The sequence below is a fragment of the Podarcis bocagei genome (assembly GCF_964188305.1).
Source record: "Podarcis bocagei genome assembly, chromosome: 17".
NCBI classification, from domain to species: Eukaryota; Metazoa; Chordata; class Lepidosauria; order Squamata; family Lacertidae; genus Podarcis; species Podarcis bocagei.
In genome coordinates this window covers 11,528,180-11,547,407 of record NC_138143.1, presented here as the reverse complement: position 1 = coordinate 11,547,407, position 19,228 = coordinate 11,528,180, and the positions used below count along the sequence as shown (strand labels likewise).

General features: G+C 44.7%; 1 protein-coding gene across 3 annotated transcripts in view; it reads right to left on the bottom strand.

Annotated features, from left to right (window-relative positions):
* SLC44A2 (solute carrier family 44 member 2 (CTL2 blood group)) overlaps positions 1-19,228 on the bottom strand; it is a 63,001-nt gene that overhangs the window by 25,302 nt on the left and 18,471 nt on the right. For 2 of the 3 annotated variants that reach the window (XM_081176405.1, XM_081176406.1), the window contains exons 2-7: positions 12,631-12,679; positions 7,929-8,002; positions 6,818-6,902; positions 5,030-5,114; positions 963-1,088; positions 754-820 (exon numbers count right to left, since the gene is read on the bottom strand). In XM_081176405.1, coding sequence (XP_081032531.1) covers positions 754-820; positions 963-1,088; positions 5,030-5,114; positions 6,818-6,902; positions 7,929-8,002; positions 12,631-12,679 — 486 coding nt within the window. Of the gene's footprint in view, positions 1-753; positions 821-962; positions 1,089-5,029; positions 5,115-6,817; positions 6,903-7,928; positions 8,003-12,630; positions 12,680-19,026; positions 19,176-19,228 lie in introns of those variants that run through there. The other variant, XM_081176407.1, reaches the window with a different exon arrangement.

The window sequence follows — 19,228 nt, the reverse complement described above, 5'->3', positions numbered from 1 at the left end:
ATAGAAACTGAATAGCTTTGTTAGAAAAAAGCTGACAGCCATCCCAAATTTTTGGCTTTCTATCCCAAAAAACCTCTGGCAACTGGCTCAGAGGTTAAAATGAAACTAAAAACAGCCAGGCCATTTTCCCCCCTGGGGAGTTAGCAAGGTCCATGAAGATTATGGCCTTCATGCCAACAATAGTGTTTGGATTTGATATCCTGCTTTATCACTACCCGAAGGAGTCTCAAAGCGGCTAACATTCTCCTTTCCCTTCCTCCCCCACAACAAACACTCTGTGAGGTGAGTGGGGCTGAGAGACTTCAAAGAAGTGTGACTAGCCCAAGGGCACCCAGCAGCTGCATGTGGAGGAGCGGAGACGCGAACCCGGTTCACCAGATTACGAGTCCACCACTTTTAACCACTACACCATGCTAGAGATAACAACTGTTTAGTGCATGAAGTGGGGGATAATATATGCTGGGTCTGAGGCTCTGCTCTAGCCCAGAACAAGTGGGCTGGTTGCTCAGAAGCTTCTTGTTTTCAAATTTCAGATTCCCATACTCCCAGATAAGAAGTCTCAACGGAGTCACCATTGTGGTAGTCTTTGTGTGGAAAGGCTAAGCTGAGGCTCTTTCTGACAATGGAAGTGGCTGGGAGTCACAGCCACTGAAAGCTTGAGCTGCATTAAGACTGACTACTGAGCTGTTCAAGAAACTATTAATAAAATCCCTAGGCTTTCCCCCACTGGTTTGCTTCCTCGGACAGACTTACAGGGTTTGCTTGGAGTGAGCATGGCTGGGCACAGATCATCTTTCAAAACTTCAGGTGCACTCAGGGCCTGAGAGAGGGGGAAAAGGAATGGGTCATTCCTGCCCAAAGGAGGAGAACCTCCTAGGAAAACAAAGGCAAAAGCAGAACGGAAGATCACCCTTAAGTCTGAACTAGTTCCTAGCCATTATGCATCCGTAATGCTCGCTCACCTTCTTCCGGTTTTTAAATTCTGGGACACAAAACTGCTCATAGTATTTGAGTTCCTCGCTGGCTGCGCCGACTGTTGAGGCCTGCAGGTAGGTGAGGTACCGATCTGGGCACTTTTCAACACAGATCTGAAAGAGTCACAAGAAGCACAGCAATTTAGTGTCACAATTCAGACACCATTTATCTAGCAGGGTTCCGATTCCCAGCAACAGTGACAAATCTCTACATTACAGTGGTACCTTGGTTCTCAAACTTAATCGGTTCCAGAAGTCTGTTCCAAAACCAAGGTGTGCTTTCCCATAGAAAGTAATGCAAAATAGGTGGTGTAGGGGCTCCTTTAAGCTTCTCCCTTGAGGGGACTGCAGCCGCGAACCCCTTAATGGAAAGTGTGATGGAGCCTGCACCTCCCCAGCTGAGCAGCCCCAATCCAGCTCTTGTTCCCGTGCAAGCAGCAACGCTGCCTAGCGGAGCAGCCCGATCCCACTCCTACTTGCAAGCAGGAGCAGGCGGAGGGGTGGCGGCGACATCCCTTGCCTGCTCACTTGCCGCTCCAGTCCAGCCTTCCCTCACTCAGTGCCGGGCCACTGGGGCTGGAGGAGGGGGTGGTTGCTGTGGTAGTGGAGGGACCCAGCGCTGGAGGGTGGCAGGTGCCTGCTCGCTTGCCGCCCGGCCTGCCTTCCCTCACTTGGAAAACGGAAGTGTGGCACTCAAAGCGGAAGTTATACTCAGAACAGAGCACGTTCAGCTTCTGAAAAAAGTTCAAAAACCAGAACACTCATTTCCGGGTTTGAGGTTTTCGGGCTCCAAGTAGTTTGAGAACTATGCTGTTCGAAAACCAAGGTACCAGTGCATTTGGCAGTTTTGTTCATGTAGGGCATTTTGTTTTTGTTTTTTCACCCATTATCATTATTATTGTTGTTTATTTATACCCCGCCCATCTGGCTGGGCTTCCCCAGCCACTCTGGGTGGCTTCCAACAAAATATTAAAATACAGTAATGCTTCCTAATGCTTTCATTTTGACTCCATCCCAATGTTACCTTTCCATTTTCCACTGTTTTGCCTCTAATGTGCAGTTGTCCTGGACCACCCCACATTCCTTTGTTTTTCTTTCATCTAGCATCATAACCTTGGCCCCGCTACTGGGGAAAATTATTCGTGTCTTCTCTTGAGAACCCTTATATGATGGATTCCTTAAGGGACAACTACAAACGATATAATTTATTCAAACCTGCAGTGCTAAATTAATGAATTGGTTAGATCAACTTTTAACTGACTAAAAAGGTATCTCAGCAGTTATAACTGGGGTGTGTTTTTTTATCTAGAATTGTATAATAAATTGTGTACCATACATAAAATAACAGAATCGTCAATAGTCCCAAGTCTGGGTAAAAGGCAGGATATAAATAATAATATAACATGTATCAAGACTGTAAACATTTTAGATTTTCTGAAAATGAGTACTGAACAAATGAATTCCAATTTAACACAAAACTTCTTAGGTCAGCCAGCCTTTCTTGTCGTCTTGAAATGAGCTGTTGCAAGACTTTTACCATATATATGCTGCAGATCTTATTCAATCCATCTTTCGATTGTGGACCTTGTGGTATAGATCTATTCTGGCCATAATAGTTACGTTTGAAACCAGTTCTTCTTTCCTTTTAGTTATCAAATGTTCAATGTAACCAAATGATAATATCCATGGTGTTAATTACTACGTGAGTAATTCAACTGATAGTTTCAAACACCTCTTTCCAAATCATTGACCACTTCCAGATGTCTACCACAGGTAAAAGGCATTGGCTCCTAGTCTAATATATTTCCAGCAACAGAGAAGATTACTAACACATGCTAATGCAAACTTACAGTGGTGCTTGGCATCTGTAAATAAAGTTTCTCACTGCCTCCTCACTCATTATCCAGAAACTAACATCTAAATTATACACCAGGTGGTATTTACTGCCAAAAAAATACATCACACGTCCTCACCACACTCTAAACGTGTCAAGAAAACTGTGACAGAGTGAGGTCTTATTTCCATATGCAGATTTGCCGTAAAATATAAAGAATTACTGGGTACAAACATCAGATCACATAAATAAAACTGCAGGATATTCTATCGATCCAGAACCCATAACAGCATTGCTAAACCACCTCGGTAAAGACAACATCCCCCCAGTATAAATAATTTTGATTATATCACCTATAACAGTTGCCACATTTTAAAGTAACCTTATACTGGAAAAAACCAAAACAACCTAAAAAAGAGAGAATCATTACAGTGCGGTAGACCTCACTCAATTGAAAACCATGTCAAACCCTGACTATCCTGACCATTTCATAAATACTGTAAATACCTCCCATTCCTAACAGGCATGCTGTCTTTTGAAGACTTTTTATAAACAGCGTCTTGAAACATAACGGCACGCTTCTGTAACAATGTATTATTCACCAAACAAGCCTTCACTATCTCTCTTTTAATACAGGGCTTTTAAAGCAGTTTTCCACATTCAAATTAAAGTCTGGAACACCTAGCCCAGGGTGTATCTGACTTGATAGTCTGTTAGCAAGGGAGAACTAAAGAAGATTACGGCTATGGTAAAATCAAGCGAATAATAGATTACTGCAACACATACATGGGGCTGCCCCTGAAACTTCATCTGGTGCAGAATTCAGTGGCCAGGTAGCTCACCGGGGCAAGACAGTTCGAGCATATTAAACTGATCCTGGCCCAACTCCACTGGCTGCCAATCAGTTTCTGGGCCCAATTCAAAGTGCAGGTTTTGACCTATAAAGCCTTAAATGGCTCAAGGGCCTGCAATACCTAAAGGACTGCCTTTCTCCATAGGAACCTACCTGGACCCTGAGATCATCTTCCCAGGCCCTTCTTCGCGTGCCTCCTCCGCAAAAGTCCAGGGGGCAGCAACATGAGAACGGGCCTTTTCTGCAGTGGCTCCGCACTTTTGGAACATTCTCCCCAGGAAGGCTCACATAGCACCTTCATTACATATCTTTAGGCACAAGGCTAAAACATTTCTCTATAACCAGGCCTTTAGCTAATGAACAATTCTGTGACCTTTTAAATGTGTTTGTGGGAGGCTGGGTCATTGGTTTGTTTCTGTTTTTGTCTTATTAGGTATTTTGAGTTCTCATTTTGCATTTTAATCTTGTGAACCGCTCTGTGATCTTCAGATGAAGGGTGATATACAGATATTATTATTATTATTATTATTATTATTATTATTATTATTATTATTATTATTACAGTGGTACCTCAGGTTAAGTGCTTAATTTGTTCCAGAGGTCCGTACTTAAGCCGAAACTGTTCTTAACCTGAAGCACCACTTTAGCTAATGTGGCCTCCTGCTGCCACCACACCACCAGAGCACGATTTCTGTTCTCATCCTGAAGCAAATTTTTTAACCTGAAGCACTATTTCTGGGTTAGCGGAGTCTGTAACCTGAAGCGTATGTAACCCGAGGTACCACTGTATTATTATTATTATTATTATTATTATTATTATTATTATTATTATTCTGACCTAGACACACACACATTCATACATCCCTGCACAACATTAAAGTGAGGCAGTTTCAACATGGAGAGCACAACCTCTGTGACAGGGTCACAGATTTACATCCTTTTAATTCTACTAATTCCATATCCACTTATGGTAGGGTTCTAGTGAGAAGCTGAAGTCTCTCAGAGGCAAGCAGCAAACAGCTTCAGAGACTTCAAAGAAAAGGCAAACATCACCCATTCAACCAGGATAGATTGTTCAAAACTGCTTTCTTTCTTTCTTTGGGCAGCTGCTCTTTGAAGTCCTTGCCCTCCCTTCCCATTTCCCCAATGTGACCAAGAGAGGATATAAGCCATCCTTGCTCTGACTCTCTCCCCATGCACTTTATTGGGCAACATTACACAACAGTGTGTCTATGTCCAGATATCATTGAGCACAAACAACTCACTTTCCTTTTTGTCCATGAAGTTTTGTCCTATGCAGACGAGCGCAAAGCTCTTGAAATTCTGACCTCTCTGGGACAAAGGTATTGACAAGGAGAGAAACCTTACCTGTGTGGTGGGACACTGAAACTCCAACAGCACCAAAGGGCTGGCACATTTCACAATGTTGAAGTAGAACAAGAAAGGTTTATTCCTGGAAGCAGAGAAAGGACCATAAGAACATCCAAACCAGCGTATGTTTCTATCAGTAGATAGGTCCCAAAAGTTCAGCAAGTCTTAAAGCGTTAAAATTGAGATGTGGAAAATATGGAAACAACGAGGAGAGGCAGGATTGAGATTTGGAGTTATGCTTCAAGGTCCAGACTATGGGAAGCCCTGAAAAATTAATAATTATAATTTGGATGATAATTTGGTCTTTTTTATTTTAGTTTTTTATTTTAATTGGATTATGATTTGATATGTTAATTGGATGTTTTTTATTGAAAAACTAATAAAAATGATTTAACCAAAAGTTCAGCAAGTCTGACATACTGTGGAGATCTAGAAGATGAAGGAGATCGCTCATGCCAGCAGACTCTCCTGAACCACTTCTGAACAGGTTAGAATTCTCTACGCAGACCAGCCAGCACTGCTTGGGGATCACAGACAAAGCGATGTGCCAAGGGCGATGTGCCTTAGCCATCACCAGTTCTTAAAATGAAAGTTGCCACAGCTCAGGCCTATCTGGAAGTGACACCACCTAACCCATGCTGCATGAAGACTCAAAGTGGTTGCCTACCGGGAGGAGAATGCAGTCTGCAAATGCTGAAATGCACCCTTGTCTTATGTAATTGCCCCTGAAATTTCATACGCAACTGGGGGGTAGGAACCACTTCTCCTTATTCTATCCTCTCATGCTGCTCTGGCTTCCTCTCCCTCACTGAATTCAATGCCACCTCATCGGAGAGGGTGACAAGGACAGTCAGAGGAAAGGCCCACCAGATTTCCTGTACAGCAGGGGTGAGGAACACCTCTGGGCCAGAAGGCTGGAATCAAACATGGCCAATCCTCCATGGGTTACTTTGATGGGCAAGTGGGGTTGCCCACCTGCTAATCACCTCAGGAGCGTTATATGACATCAGGTGTTTCAAGCCATGACTGCAAAGGAAGAATCAGGAGCTTGCTCTTGAAAGGGCCCATATCTGATGTCAGATGTGGCTAATCCAAAACACTCTTGTGAACCAAAGCAAGTGAACGGTTGGGCCTAATTAGGCCCGTGGGTCAGAATGATCCCACCACTGCTGTGGAGGCACAGATTTTCATTCCTGGTTTCACTTGGCCTAGAATACAGTGGTACCTCGGGTTAAGTACTTAATTCGTTCTGGAGCTCTGTTCTTAACCTGAAACTGTTCTTAACCTGAAGCACCACTTTAGCTAATGGGGCCTCCTGCTGTTGCTGCACCGCCAGAGCACGATTTCTGTTCTCATCCTGAAGCAAAGTTCTTAACCTGAAGTACTATTTCTGGGTTAGCGGAGTCTGTAACCTGAAGCCTATGTAACCTGAAGCCTATGTAACCCGAGGTACCACTGTACCACTATTTGGGGTTTCCTGACCTTCATCTGGCATGTGACACGATTGGCCCCAACTGACTGTGGCAACTCAGGAGATCATTCCAAGGGGGACTTTAGATGCCTCATAAAATTCCAGAATTCCACATTAAGGGGAAAATCGAGTTGCATCATGAATAAGACAAGCAGGCCTTGCAAGAAACGAAGCTGTCCCTTTTCTACCCAGAAGAGACGACATGGAAAGGCAATCCGGAAAGGGAAGATGCATGTGCAAAATTCTCTCGAAATACAAAGTGCCTCATTGGCTATACTCGGACAGATAACAAAGGATTTTTCTAAGACACCTACTCATTTGGGGTTCCGGCCTGGCCACAGAACTGCCCACGGCTATCTGTGGGGTAGATCACCTTCCGGGGGTCTCCTTGTGTCCATGCTGAAAAGACAGAAATCCAGAGCTTGGCAATGTGCTCCCCTCCACATTGTGCAACATCACCCAGTTTCCCCAGCAACTGCTTTGGACTATGATTATATCTCTGTTATTCACATGTACATTTCATCCTTCAACTTATGAACTATGTTAACCTACGAAAGAAGGTATTTTGCTCGACTGTGCAGTGACTTGGTATTTGAATCCAAGTCCAAGTCTCTACCCACTGTGTTGCACTGCCTCTCTGTCAAGAGTCTCCCAAATCTGCATGCAGCCACTCACAATATTAAACCCCTCCAAAAAGACAGAGGGAGGAGGCAATAAGATATTATCAGGGCAAGTTCATGGCCTACCGTGAATTCAGTCCCACAGCTCATGTGGATTCCTAAGAACCATGGTTTGCTGTTGTCATTTTCTTTGTTTACAAAAAGAGAATGTTTCACCAATAGCTCAGTTGATAGAGCACGAGACTCTTAATCTCAGGGACGTGGGTTCGAGCCCCACACTGGGCAAAATATTCCTGCATTAAAGGAGGTTGGACTAGATCAGCGGTTCTCAACTTGTGGGTCCCCAGATGTTGTGGGACTACAACTCCCATCATCCCTGAGCTCTGGCCTTGCTTGCTAGGGATGATGGTAGTTGTAGTCCAACAACATCTGGGGACCCACAGGTTGAGAACCGCTGGACTAGATGATCCTCATGTTCCCTCCAGCTCTACAATTCTATGATTCATGGCCATGAAGATGTGCATTCCACACACTTAAAAAAGAGTTTGCTTAAACCCCTTGTTTTCATAATGGTGCACATTCTTGCCATATGTCCTCTTTTTCCAGGACATTTTTACTTTTTCATGGGTATGTAAAATGAGAGTCATCATAGTAATCCATAGTTAAATGAAAAAGTCAGAAAATGTGTCCTCCTTTTTTGCTCTTCAAAATATGGCAACCCAACATCTACTTGCCCAGTCACCAGCAACACTCAGCTGTTGCCTAGAGCCAGAGAAAGGGAGATGGAGAGTTCTACAACACATACCCACGACTCCCACAGCGATGTAGCCCACAATGGCAACCAGTAGCAAGATGCAGCAGATGATATCGGTGCAACCCCTGAAGGAGAAAGCAAAAGGATTGAGAGTAATACAACCGTCATGCTCTGCTTTCTGTTCTGTACCCCACAGTCTGGTGGCTTTGATGCCTTGATCCCCTCTCCCCACAGCAGATTTGCAACTTCAGTATTTTATTTCTATTTTTATAAGCCCTGAATCGAACCAATCTCGCCAAAAGAGGCGAAGGCAGTTAAGAGAAAAAATACTCAGGGACCCTGGCCATCATATAAAGTACTCCTAAAGGAGGATAATAACCAATTGAAATTAAAAAGCTTCAGGGAAATAAGAGAGTGTATTGTTGATTGGTTTCACTATCACCAATTATTTGAGACATTCAAAATTGATAAACAAAAGGGTTTTTTCCACTGAGACTTCCAGATTTGAATCGGATTTGGTGAATTTGGTTAATTCCAGAATTAAAACACTTTCTAAAGTATACCAACTCCTCCTTGACTGGGAAGTCAAGGAGGAGGAGGTTACAGCGGCTATGATTAAGTGGTCACAAAATTTTGGGTACTCAATAACAATGAAGCAGTGGGAAAACCTGTGGAAAATAAATTGGAATTTTACAGCCTGTTACTCTCAGAGAGAGAATTTTCTTAAAATGCAGTATTGGTGGTATTTAACCCCCTGGAAATTGTCCATGATGTTCAAAAATGTCCCTAATAATTGCTGGAGGTGTAAAGAAAAGCCAGGTACTTTATTCCATATGTGGTGGCAGTGTAAAGAAATCAAGGGGTTTAGGGAGGATATCCACATAGAATTGGAAAAAATGTTTAAAATATCTTTTAATAGGAAACCAGAAGCTTTCCTTTTGGGAATCACAGACTCGGATATTCCTAAAAAAGCTAAAGAGATCGTATTATATGCTACGGTTGCAGCAAGAGTTCTCATTGCGGCAAACTGGAAAAGCAATAAAGTCCCGTCAAGATTAGAATGGGTTCAAAAATTGGCTGAATATGCGGAATTAGATAGCATGTCAGAAAAGATAAAAAAAACCAAAACAGTTATTTATCTCAAAATGGCAAGTTTTTAAAATATATTTGAAAAATAATAATAGTACAGTTCTTTAAGGTCATACGCAGCGTTTGAATAATTTCAGCAGCAGTGTTAAAAATGCGGAAAAACCAATGAATGGATCAGGGGATATTGAAATTGAACAAAACTCGTTATGCAGCAGCAGTGAACAATTAATACAGAGTCTGTAATAAGGAATAGATGGGAAGTCTGGTAGGTAGAAAAATACTTTTATTTTATGTTTTGAAGGTTACTAGTTGATGTACTCATTCTCTTTTTTTCTTTGGTGGCGATGGAAATTTATGCTCTTTTTCTGTATGGTGTGTTAATGTGAACGGTAACAATAAAATTTAATAAAAGGATAGAGCACGAGACTCTTAATCTCAGGGACGTGGGTTCGAGCTCCACACTTCAGTATTTTGCAACTTCAGTATTTTCTTTCTATTTTTATAAGCCCTGAATCGAACCAAACAAAAGCACAGTATAAACCAGAACTGGCTCCAAGTTTTGGAGGCCTCTCAGACAATATGGGCCCTTCCCTATGTGAATGGGCCCCATCTTCTCCTTGCCCCTGTCCCTGCTGCCCATTCCCTTGCCCTCTTCCTCTGGGCCCAACCGCTGCAAACAAGCCACCAAGAAGGAAAATGTAAGGCAATAAAAGGAGGAGGCTTCCTGTCATCAACTCTGGTCCTTCTTTGCAAGTCTGGAGACTGGGGGAAGTGAAAAAAGTATTTATTATAAGATTTGGGGCATGAGCAAGTACCCAGCGATAGTGACCTTCAACGCTAGCCTTGGTATATACTTTCAAATCGTAAAAAGACACAAACAGCATTTGAATAGTTTTAGAAAGCACACCTGAATAATAATAATAATAATAATAATAATAATAATAATAATAATTTATTATTTGTACCCCGCCCATCTGGCTGGGTTTCCCCAGTCACTCTGGGCGGCTTCCACAGAAACCAAAAAACACTAAAATATCATACATTAAAAGCTTCCCTGAATAGGGCCGCCTTGAGATGTCTTCTGAATGTCAGGTAGTTGTCCATCACCTTGACATCCGATGGGAGGGCATTCCACAGGGCGGGCGCCACCACCGAAAAGGCCCTCTGCCTGGTTCCCTGTAGCTTCGCTTCTCGCAATGAGGGAACCGCCAGAAGGCCCTCGGCGCTAGACCTCAGTGTCCGGGCAGAACGATGGGGGTGGAGACGCTCCTTCAGGTATACTGGGCCGAAGCAGTTTAGGGCTTTAAAGGTCAACACCAGCACTTTGAATTGTGCTCGGAAACGTACTGGGAGCCAATGTAGGTCTTTCAAGACCGGTGTTATGTGGTCTCGGCGGCCGCCCCCAGTCACCAGTCTAGCTGCCGCATTCTGGATTAGCTGTAGTTTCCGAGTCACCTTCAAAGGTAGCCCCACGTAGAGCGCATTGCAGTAGTCCAAGCGGGAGATAACTAGAGCATGCACCACTCTGGCCAGACAGTCAGCGGGCAGGTAGGGTCTCAGCCTGCGTACCAGATGGAGCTGGTAGACAGCTGCCCTGGACACAGAATTGACCTGCGCCTCCATGGACAGCTGTGAGTCCAAAATGACTCCCAGGCTACGCACCTGGTCCTTCAGGGGCACAGTTACCCTATTCAGGACCAGGGAGTCCTCCACACCAGCCCGCCCCCTGTCCCCCAAAAACAGTACTTCTGTCTTGTCAGGATTCAACTTCAATCCATTAGCCGCCATCCATCCTCCAACCGCCTCCAGGCACTCACACAGGACCTTCACCGCCTTCACTGGTTCTGATTTGAAAGAGAGGTAGAGCTGGGTATCATCTGCATATTGATGGACACCCAGTCCAAACCCCCTGATGATCTCTCCCAGCGGCTTCATATAGATGTTAAAAAGCATGGGGGAGAGGACGGAACCCTGAGGCACCCCACAAGTGAGGGCCCAAGGGTCTGAACACTCATCCCCCACCACCACTTTCTGAACACGGCCCAGGAGGAAGGAGCGAAACCACTGTATAACAGTGCCCCCAGCTCCCAACCCCTCTAGACGGTCCAGAAGGATGTTATGGTCGATTGTATCAAAGGCCGCTGAGAGATCCAGCAGAACTAGGAAACTTGAAGCATGGGGGATGGGGAAAATGAAGTAACTCCATATCTGAAGTGGAAACAAGTAGTGCCTTTCAACTGCAGTACAAAGGCAGGAAGACAAGCTCACCTTGTGGGGGAGAGAAAGGTGCATGCTCCTGTTTTTAGCGATATCTGTATACGCTTTTTGCTGCTACTTTCTGCTACTGGTTCTTAAAACAAGGTGTGTGTGTGTGTGTGTGTGTGTGTGTGTGTGTGTGCGTGTGTAAAAACTCAGTCCCCCTAGTCCTTTAAGTCAAAAGAAACCAGCACAGAAAAAGCAAACAAAGTAAATCTAGATAGGCGAACAAACAGCTTCACTGGGTTTAGGTCAGATATCTTAAAATCCTTTAGTTTCCATCTGGGCAGTTCTGCCACAAGAGAGAAGGGCCACTATATTATGACAGAAAGCTGTGTTTCCGTTCCACCACTTGGGCATTTCTTTGGATGAAAATGTGTGTTTGAAGCCTTTGCTCAAGTCACCTGTGACTCTCTCCTGACAAGGCTGCTGGGGCCTGGACTGTGCTTGTGTGGCTTGATCTGAGGGCAGATGGTCCTGCCTCTTGGGCAAAGGGACTGGACCTCTTGACCTTGGATCATTCTAGCACTTCGATTCCATAACTGGTGAAAGGCTCCTCCATCATATTCCCAGGCAGAACAGAAATCTCTCATTTTTAAAACAACATCCATCAACATGAGGCAATAAAGCTGAATAATGATTATAAACTGAGCAACTTAAGGTGGCGTATCACATGCAGGTCCATGAAAGTAAAGTTAAAAGGTAAATATTTGATTAATTTATAAACACCATTTGACATTAATTCGACGGGTGTTTTACTCAAGATAGACCTATTGAAATTAATGGACCTAACTTAGTCACATTCCTTAATTTCAGTGGGTTTACTATGAGTAAAACTTAGTTCAATACCACCCCAAAATGTTTGAATCTCTTACAGTGTGTGCCATGTGGCAGCCTATGTCAACACGGCAATTATATATGCTATAAATATTGTATTCTACATCAGGCAATAAAAAAGAAAAGAAAATATATTTGTGCAACAATGAATAAGCTTTGACAGAAGGCAGAGGAGCATAGAGAAGAAGACCCCCAGCTTAGAGACTCCATGGAAGCTGAGTGGTCCAGGCAAGAAAACAACCCAGTCTCACTGCGAACATCCTGACTCCCATGAAGCAAGCTCCAAGAAAGTACACAGGGAGAATAGCCTCCCTTTGCCACCTCCACACACCAAGACACAAAAGCTTGCCAGATCCCATGCAGCAGCTATGCACAGAATCATTTCATTTTGGCATTTTGAGTCTTAGGATTGCAGGAATTGCATATACAGCAGCATGCCCCTCTTACTTTCCAAAATGCGGGTGGGGGTGGCGGCAATTCAGAACAAGAGACAGTGCCTCCTGGCAGTGTTCCCTTCCACACACGCTTTGCAAAACACCATCACACACCTTCACCAACAGGTTGCTCTTACCTGTCATATATGGGGCCTTTGAAAGTTGGGTCATATTTTTGGGGTGTCCCTAGGGGGGGAAAAAAGAGAAAGAATATATGTATTAAGTTAAGCAATTACAGAAAGCAGGAATAGGATAATTGTGAAATATATTTATTTTAAGTACATCCATCTTCTGGGATGTTCTGAGGCGGAAGCCCCACTAAAATGAACAGGACTCTGCCTTCTAAGCAGTGTGTGAGAGGAAGAGGGGTATTACATCATTATTTCAGGAACCTGGACAGCACTGATGTTTTGCAAATGTGATAACCATCTTTTCAGTGAGCTGGACCACCACTTCCTCTCCTGGCACCTCAACCTTTTAACAGCTGTGCAACTTTAAAGGAACAAAAGACCTGGATAAGAGAAGTCAAGTCTTCTGCATTATTCTAGGACAGATACCAGACAGTAAGGAAGACAGGGCTTCTGAACCTGGAATATTTCTGTAATAAGACATGTAAATTGTGGCAGGTGGAGATCATAGTACCTTAGTACATCAGAGGTGAAAAAAGCTGCTGCCAACATTCCTCCTTCTGTAGAATAAATATTTGTACACAGTCCACCAACCACAAATTTCCACAGACTCACTGATGGGCTAAACTTCTCCCATCTGCTGTCCCTTGCCTCCAGGAACAACTTAGCCCCAGTCTCTCATCTGTGAAGTTTGCTCATCCACCACCTTCAGAGCTCACACTTTGTCCAAAAACACCGTTGTAGATTTCTCCCCTTGATTTCATTGTTTTATCTTTTTGTAAATCGCTTTGAGGTTTTTCACAATCAGGTGGCGTAATGCATTTTATGAAATAAATCAATAATAAATAAGAGCCTTTCCATACAAACCCCAGACCATGTCCATGCAATTCGATTTGTCAGTCTAAGCCATAATTAGGCAAACTAAGGCCCAGGGGCCGGATCCGGCCCAATCACCTTCTAAATCCGGCCCGTGGACAGTCTGGGAATCAGTGTGCTTTTACGTGAGTAGAATGTGTCCTTTTATTTAAAATGCATCTCTAGGTTATTTGTGGGGCATGGGAATTTGTTCACCCCCCCCCAATGTAGTCTGGCCCCCCACAAGGTCTGAGGGAGAGTGGACCGGCCCCCTACTGAAAAAGTTTGCTGACCCCTGGTCTGAGCTCTCTCATTTCTCTCCCCTCCGTTGCCTCGGGACCCTCAGCAGTTGTTATAGTCCAGTCCCAAACAGCCTGAAAGTCTAAGGCATACACCCTGCGCCCAGCTAGTCTATTGCACTGAGTCACCCTATAAGCTCCTCTCCTTCCCTCTTGGTTAACCGACAGGGAGGGTAAAAAGAGGGAGGGGAATCATCCCAGCCAAAAGCAAAGCAATAGCTATGGGGATGCCCTGTCACTGCGAACTAGAAGCAGGGAGGGAAGTGGGGGAATCGCCTCCTACACAGAAGAAGCAAAATTCTTTGCAAATTTGAATGGAGAAGAGTAAGCCACTTAGGATACGCTCCTACACAGATAGACAAAGGAGTAGGTGAAGCAGGGAGTCTGTGTTTCAAAGCTAAGCAAGTGAATAATCCCAGGAATAGCTGCAGAACAGGTTCTCTGCTGGTGGTTCCAGGCTGTTACTGGAAATTTTCAGAGAGAGAAACACACACAAATATCTCTCAACGAGGGATTCTCATCAGAACTACACCTTAATCTGTGTTTAGCCAGGAAATGGTCTTCGATAGCTATCCTCCAGAACACATTTTTATTCATTTATTTAAATGTATAACCTACCCTATCGTATGGGTTTGGGGGCAAGTGATAAATGAAGTAATGGTAAGGAAGAGAAGGCCTCTCCTCATGTGCAGAGTTCCTCTTCCACACTGGAAAGCCAAAACCACAAGCCTTCACACATCATGGGTTAATGGCAAGCTCATCTTCTAGGTATGCCTTCTGGTGCAGACTGGAGCACCTCTCAATTTAGAAACTGGAGTGATCCCCACCTCCTTCACCCCAACTGAACTTTCCCAGCCCAGCAAACAGTCACTCCTTTCATCCACAGGCTGCAATGCCTCCCATTCACCAAATAAGATTTCTCTGGTTAGACACCAGCCAATGAAGCAAAATACTTTTCTCTATACCAGCATAGACTCCCCGGCTGAAAAGCCCTGGAATCGTTGCAAAACTCAGATATTATTATCTGCTATAAAGTGCATCTGCACAACAGCCCTGAGGTTCCAGGAGAAACAGACAGGCTGGTGGTAAAAGCAACATCTTTTTTTTACTTTGCCCCACCTCCCAGTTGCATTTTCAGTAGGCCTCCTCTGTCATCACTAACTACTATTGCCTCCCCTTTGCAAAGGCCCTGCTGCAAATAGAGATGGGAGTCTTGCCAGCCTAATTTTACACCCTCTAAAATGGCATCATGTCCCCCATCCACCCTGATTCAAAAGGGGGAAATTCTGAGTAAGCTGAAGTTCATTGTTCAAGATTCTTAAATCAGGTATTATTTTAGAATGCAAATAAAATGCAGTATGGTTTTTCACAACACACATCCTTACGATTCTTTTCAAGTGGGGATTGGGTTTGGATATTCCTCAAATTTCAATTAAAAGCAACCCCTATAGACATTTCCTGAAGCAGCCTTAACTCGCCACTTTAGCTGGGCAACTGTGAACGCTGCCCTTTGCTTAGAATGGCTTCCTTATTTGTAATATTGGGCAAAATACAATACTAGCACCCCAGGAAAATGACTGGAGACACCAGGGCTAGAGGTAAGGTCAGATATTCAACTGTTCTATTGATTTATTTCAACAACTCTCTTGTTTCATTCTGCCAGAGTATTCACTGCCAATGCAGTTCCAGCAAATGCATCCTCTCCATGCTGGAGGAAATTCTTGGTTCGGTTCCCATTATATGTGGGTTTGCATATACACCTCCTCCTGTCCTGGGTGGAAAACTCCATTTCCACAGGTCTCCAAGAAAACACAGGTTTCAGGGAGAGGCAGAAAGGGACACACAGTTTCCCACTTCAGCTTTGCATTTCAAAACGGCCGTTCTATTTCAGGGGAGTTTTGGGGACTTTGCAGAAAGGAAGTTGGGCACATCCCTGAGAACTACAGCCACTAGTCATTCCTTCCACCCCCATTCAAGGTTTCGTACAGAATACAAGTGTGGCACAAAATTAGCCTGGGGCTGATCTTAGCATGAGCCACAAAGGAATTATGGACTGGCACCACTCTCAGCCAGTGAAGGGAAGACTGGAAGATATCCAATTTTCCCTGTTAGGAAAGGCGGGTTGGGGACTGATGAGTGATCTACTCATTTAACTTCTGGTGGGATGATTGCCAAGGGTAATCAAATAGACTTGAGTTCCGAAGTATGTCCAGAAGAAAAAGTCGCTTCCACTTCAGCATCTTTGCCCCCACATAGTAGCCATAATGTGGTAAAAGAAGTCCTGGAAGACTTACCGGTACTTGAAGTCTCCCCAGGTAGCCAATATTTATTTTGTTTTATTATTTTATTTATTTAACAAAATTACTTTCCGCCTACTCACAAGCAGAAAAACGGTTGACAAAAATTAAGGCAAAGTTAAAAATGGTTGTTGTTTTTTAAGAAATCAAAATATAATTAAAACCAACAGCTAAAATGAATTAAATTCACTTGCAACAATGTAGTCTGGATGAACAAATGAATTCAGCACAAGGGCTAGTATGGAAGTAATCCCATGGAAAATAACTTTATACTAAGGGTTTGGTGGTAAGATAAGGCTAAGATAAAGCACAACATCCTCGGCTATGTTGTGGAGAAGAGAGTACAAAATATTCTATTAGACATTTGGGGTGGGCAGGAGATTATTCTGATGGACATCTAACACCATCAGCCAGGCTTAAAGACTGTGCTTTATCTTGGGGGACAAATGCTCAAGAAAATGGTTCAGTGCTGGGGAGGAAACACCCTTCAATATTTCTGATGCAGAACACTTTGTTTTCAGATGAGGCATGCATTTGCCACAGAGGTATCAGAAAAGAGATTTCTCCTGTGTGTGAGAAAAGGCAGAATCTGCCTCTTTCAAGATACGCAAAAGTCACCTGCCAATTTTATAAGCATGGACATATATTTAAACCTGCTGCTCAGTTCATCTGGGGCAGTTTTTAAAGTTGTTTTAAATGTTCCAATTATTAATCCAGCCAATGAATTGATTGCTGCAGTCCCAATTACCTCCTTGGGAGAAAAGGTGTTATATCTAAAAGTAAACAACAAACAAACAAACAACAGTGACAGCACCACTGTCACTGTTTCTCCAAGTTTCTCCATGGGCAATTCCCAGAGAACATGTGAAGGGGGAGACTTTATTGCTACTATCAGGATACTTTGTTCCAGGTGCCTATGGAAAAATGGTTGCCGTTTAAGTGCTGAATTCCCTTCCCCACTCCAGTATTATTATTACATTATTATTATTATTAGCCAGGAGTACACCAGCCAGAAGAGGGAGTTGGGATAAGCAAAGGGGCTGGTGACTGTGTGGGTTTGTGTATATATACATATTGTGTCTCGCCAGAGTGGTGCATGCTCTAGTTATCTCCCGCTTGGACTACTGCAACGCGCTCTACGTGGGGCTACCTTTGAAGGTGACCCGGAAACTGCAATTAATCCAGAATGTGGCAGCTAGACTGGTGACTGGGAGTGGCCGCTGGGACCACATAACACTGGTTCTGAAAGATCTGCATTGGCTTCCAGTACGTTTCCGAGCACAATTCAAAGTGTTGGTGCTGACCTTTAAAGCCCTAAACGGCCTCAATCCTGTATACCTGAAGGAGCATCTCCACCCCCATCGTTTAGCCTAGACATTGAGATCCAGCACCGAGGGCCTTCTGGCGGTTCCCTCATTGCGAGAAGTGAGGTTACAGGGAACCAGACAGAGGGCCTTCTCGGTAGTGGCGCCTGCCCTGTGGAATGCCCTCCCTTCAGATATGAAGGAAATAAGCAGCTATCTTCTCTTTAAAAGACATCTGAAGGCAGCCCTGTTTAGGGAAGTTTTTAATATTTAATGTTGTATTGTTTTTAACACTTGATTGGAAGCCGCCCAGAGTGGCTGGGGAAACTCAGCCAAATGAGCGGGGTATAAATAAATTATTATTATTATTATATTATATTATATTATTATTATTATATAAAATAAAAAAATCCTTCCAGTAGTACCTTAGAGACCAACTAAGTTTGTTATTGGTATGAGCTTTTGTGTGCATGCACACTTCTTAAGATACAAAAGCTCATACCAGTAACAAATTTAGTTGGTCTCTAAGGTGCTACTGGAAGGAATTTTTTTTATTTTGTTTCGACTAAGGCAGACCAACACGGCTACCTAACTCTCTCTGTGTGTGTATACACACACACATATATAAATTATATATACACACACACACACACACACACACACACACACGTATACATACACACATATGTATACATACAGTACAGGCCAACAGTTTGTAGTTCTTTAGCCTTGCAGAGACATCCTGGTTCCCTTCCCCATAGCTAACCCCTGGCTGCCCCCTACACATCCCTTCTGCTGGGAGTGCGCAAAGAAGAGAGAACAGCCGCGCGTAGTTTTGGAAGCATTCTTTCCGGAACTCGCAAGTTTCTCTGCTTAGACCGGGCGCGCGTTTTCGGCAGGGGAGGCGGCGGCTCGCCGACATTCCTCCCCGGCTACTGCGCTCCCCCGGACTCCCAGAAGGCGCCTGCGTTCCAGAGCAGCTTCGCAGCCCCGCTGGGGATAGCAATCCGGTTTAAGGTTACGCGGAACTGAGCGCCCGGTGGTGCGCCCCGCCGTAAGAGACGCGCACCCACGCCCGGGAGGACCCGTGGATCAGCGGGAGTAGTATTTTTAGTAAGCCCGTTTCCTAACCTCCACTCCAGAGGCGCAGAAAGAAACTGCACCAGCAAGGACTTAAAACTGCCCGGAGGCGCATTGGGGGCGTCCCTAGCCCAGGAGGAGAGGAAGGGGCTCTTGCCTTCTTCGCGCCCTCCCCACACCCACTGGAATTATTATTATTTATTCGGTAGCTGAACTAGTTCTCCCTCCCCCTGCCCCATTGACTGAACCGACGCGTTTGGCGCCAGCTGCCTCTTTCTGCCCAGAATTTGGACTTGCTGGGTGGCCGGTCTTTGACGGGAGGGACGGCGGTGCGCGCTACAACCCGGCTTGCACAAACAGCATCTGGCGCAGCTCGCGCTTTGGGGCACCTCGGGGAGACGCCGCCAAGGCCGAGCTGCCTTGCGCCCCAAGGCCCAGCCCCGCCTCGAGGGTTTGCAGCTTCCCGATGGTGGACGCCGAAGCCCCCATAGCGGGGCTGCGCGTGGCCACCTGCTGCCCCCACTCCCTCCCTCCTCGCAGGGCTCGGGGGTGGCAGCCTGGTGGCCTTACCATGCTTGCCATAGTAACTCTCCTCTTCCCTCGCCATCCCAGCCGAGTTCCCCTCCTGCTCGCTGGCTTGCTTTCCTTCTTTCTCTCCTTCTCACTCTCTCTCTCTCTCTCCTCTCTCTCTCTCTCTCTCTCTCTCTCCTCCCTCCTTCCCCAGTCAGCTGCTGATCAACCGCCCAATGAGGCGCCTCGGGGGCCGAACTGG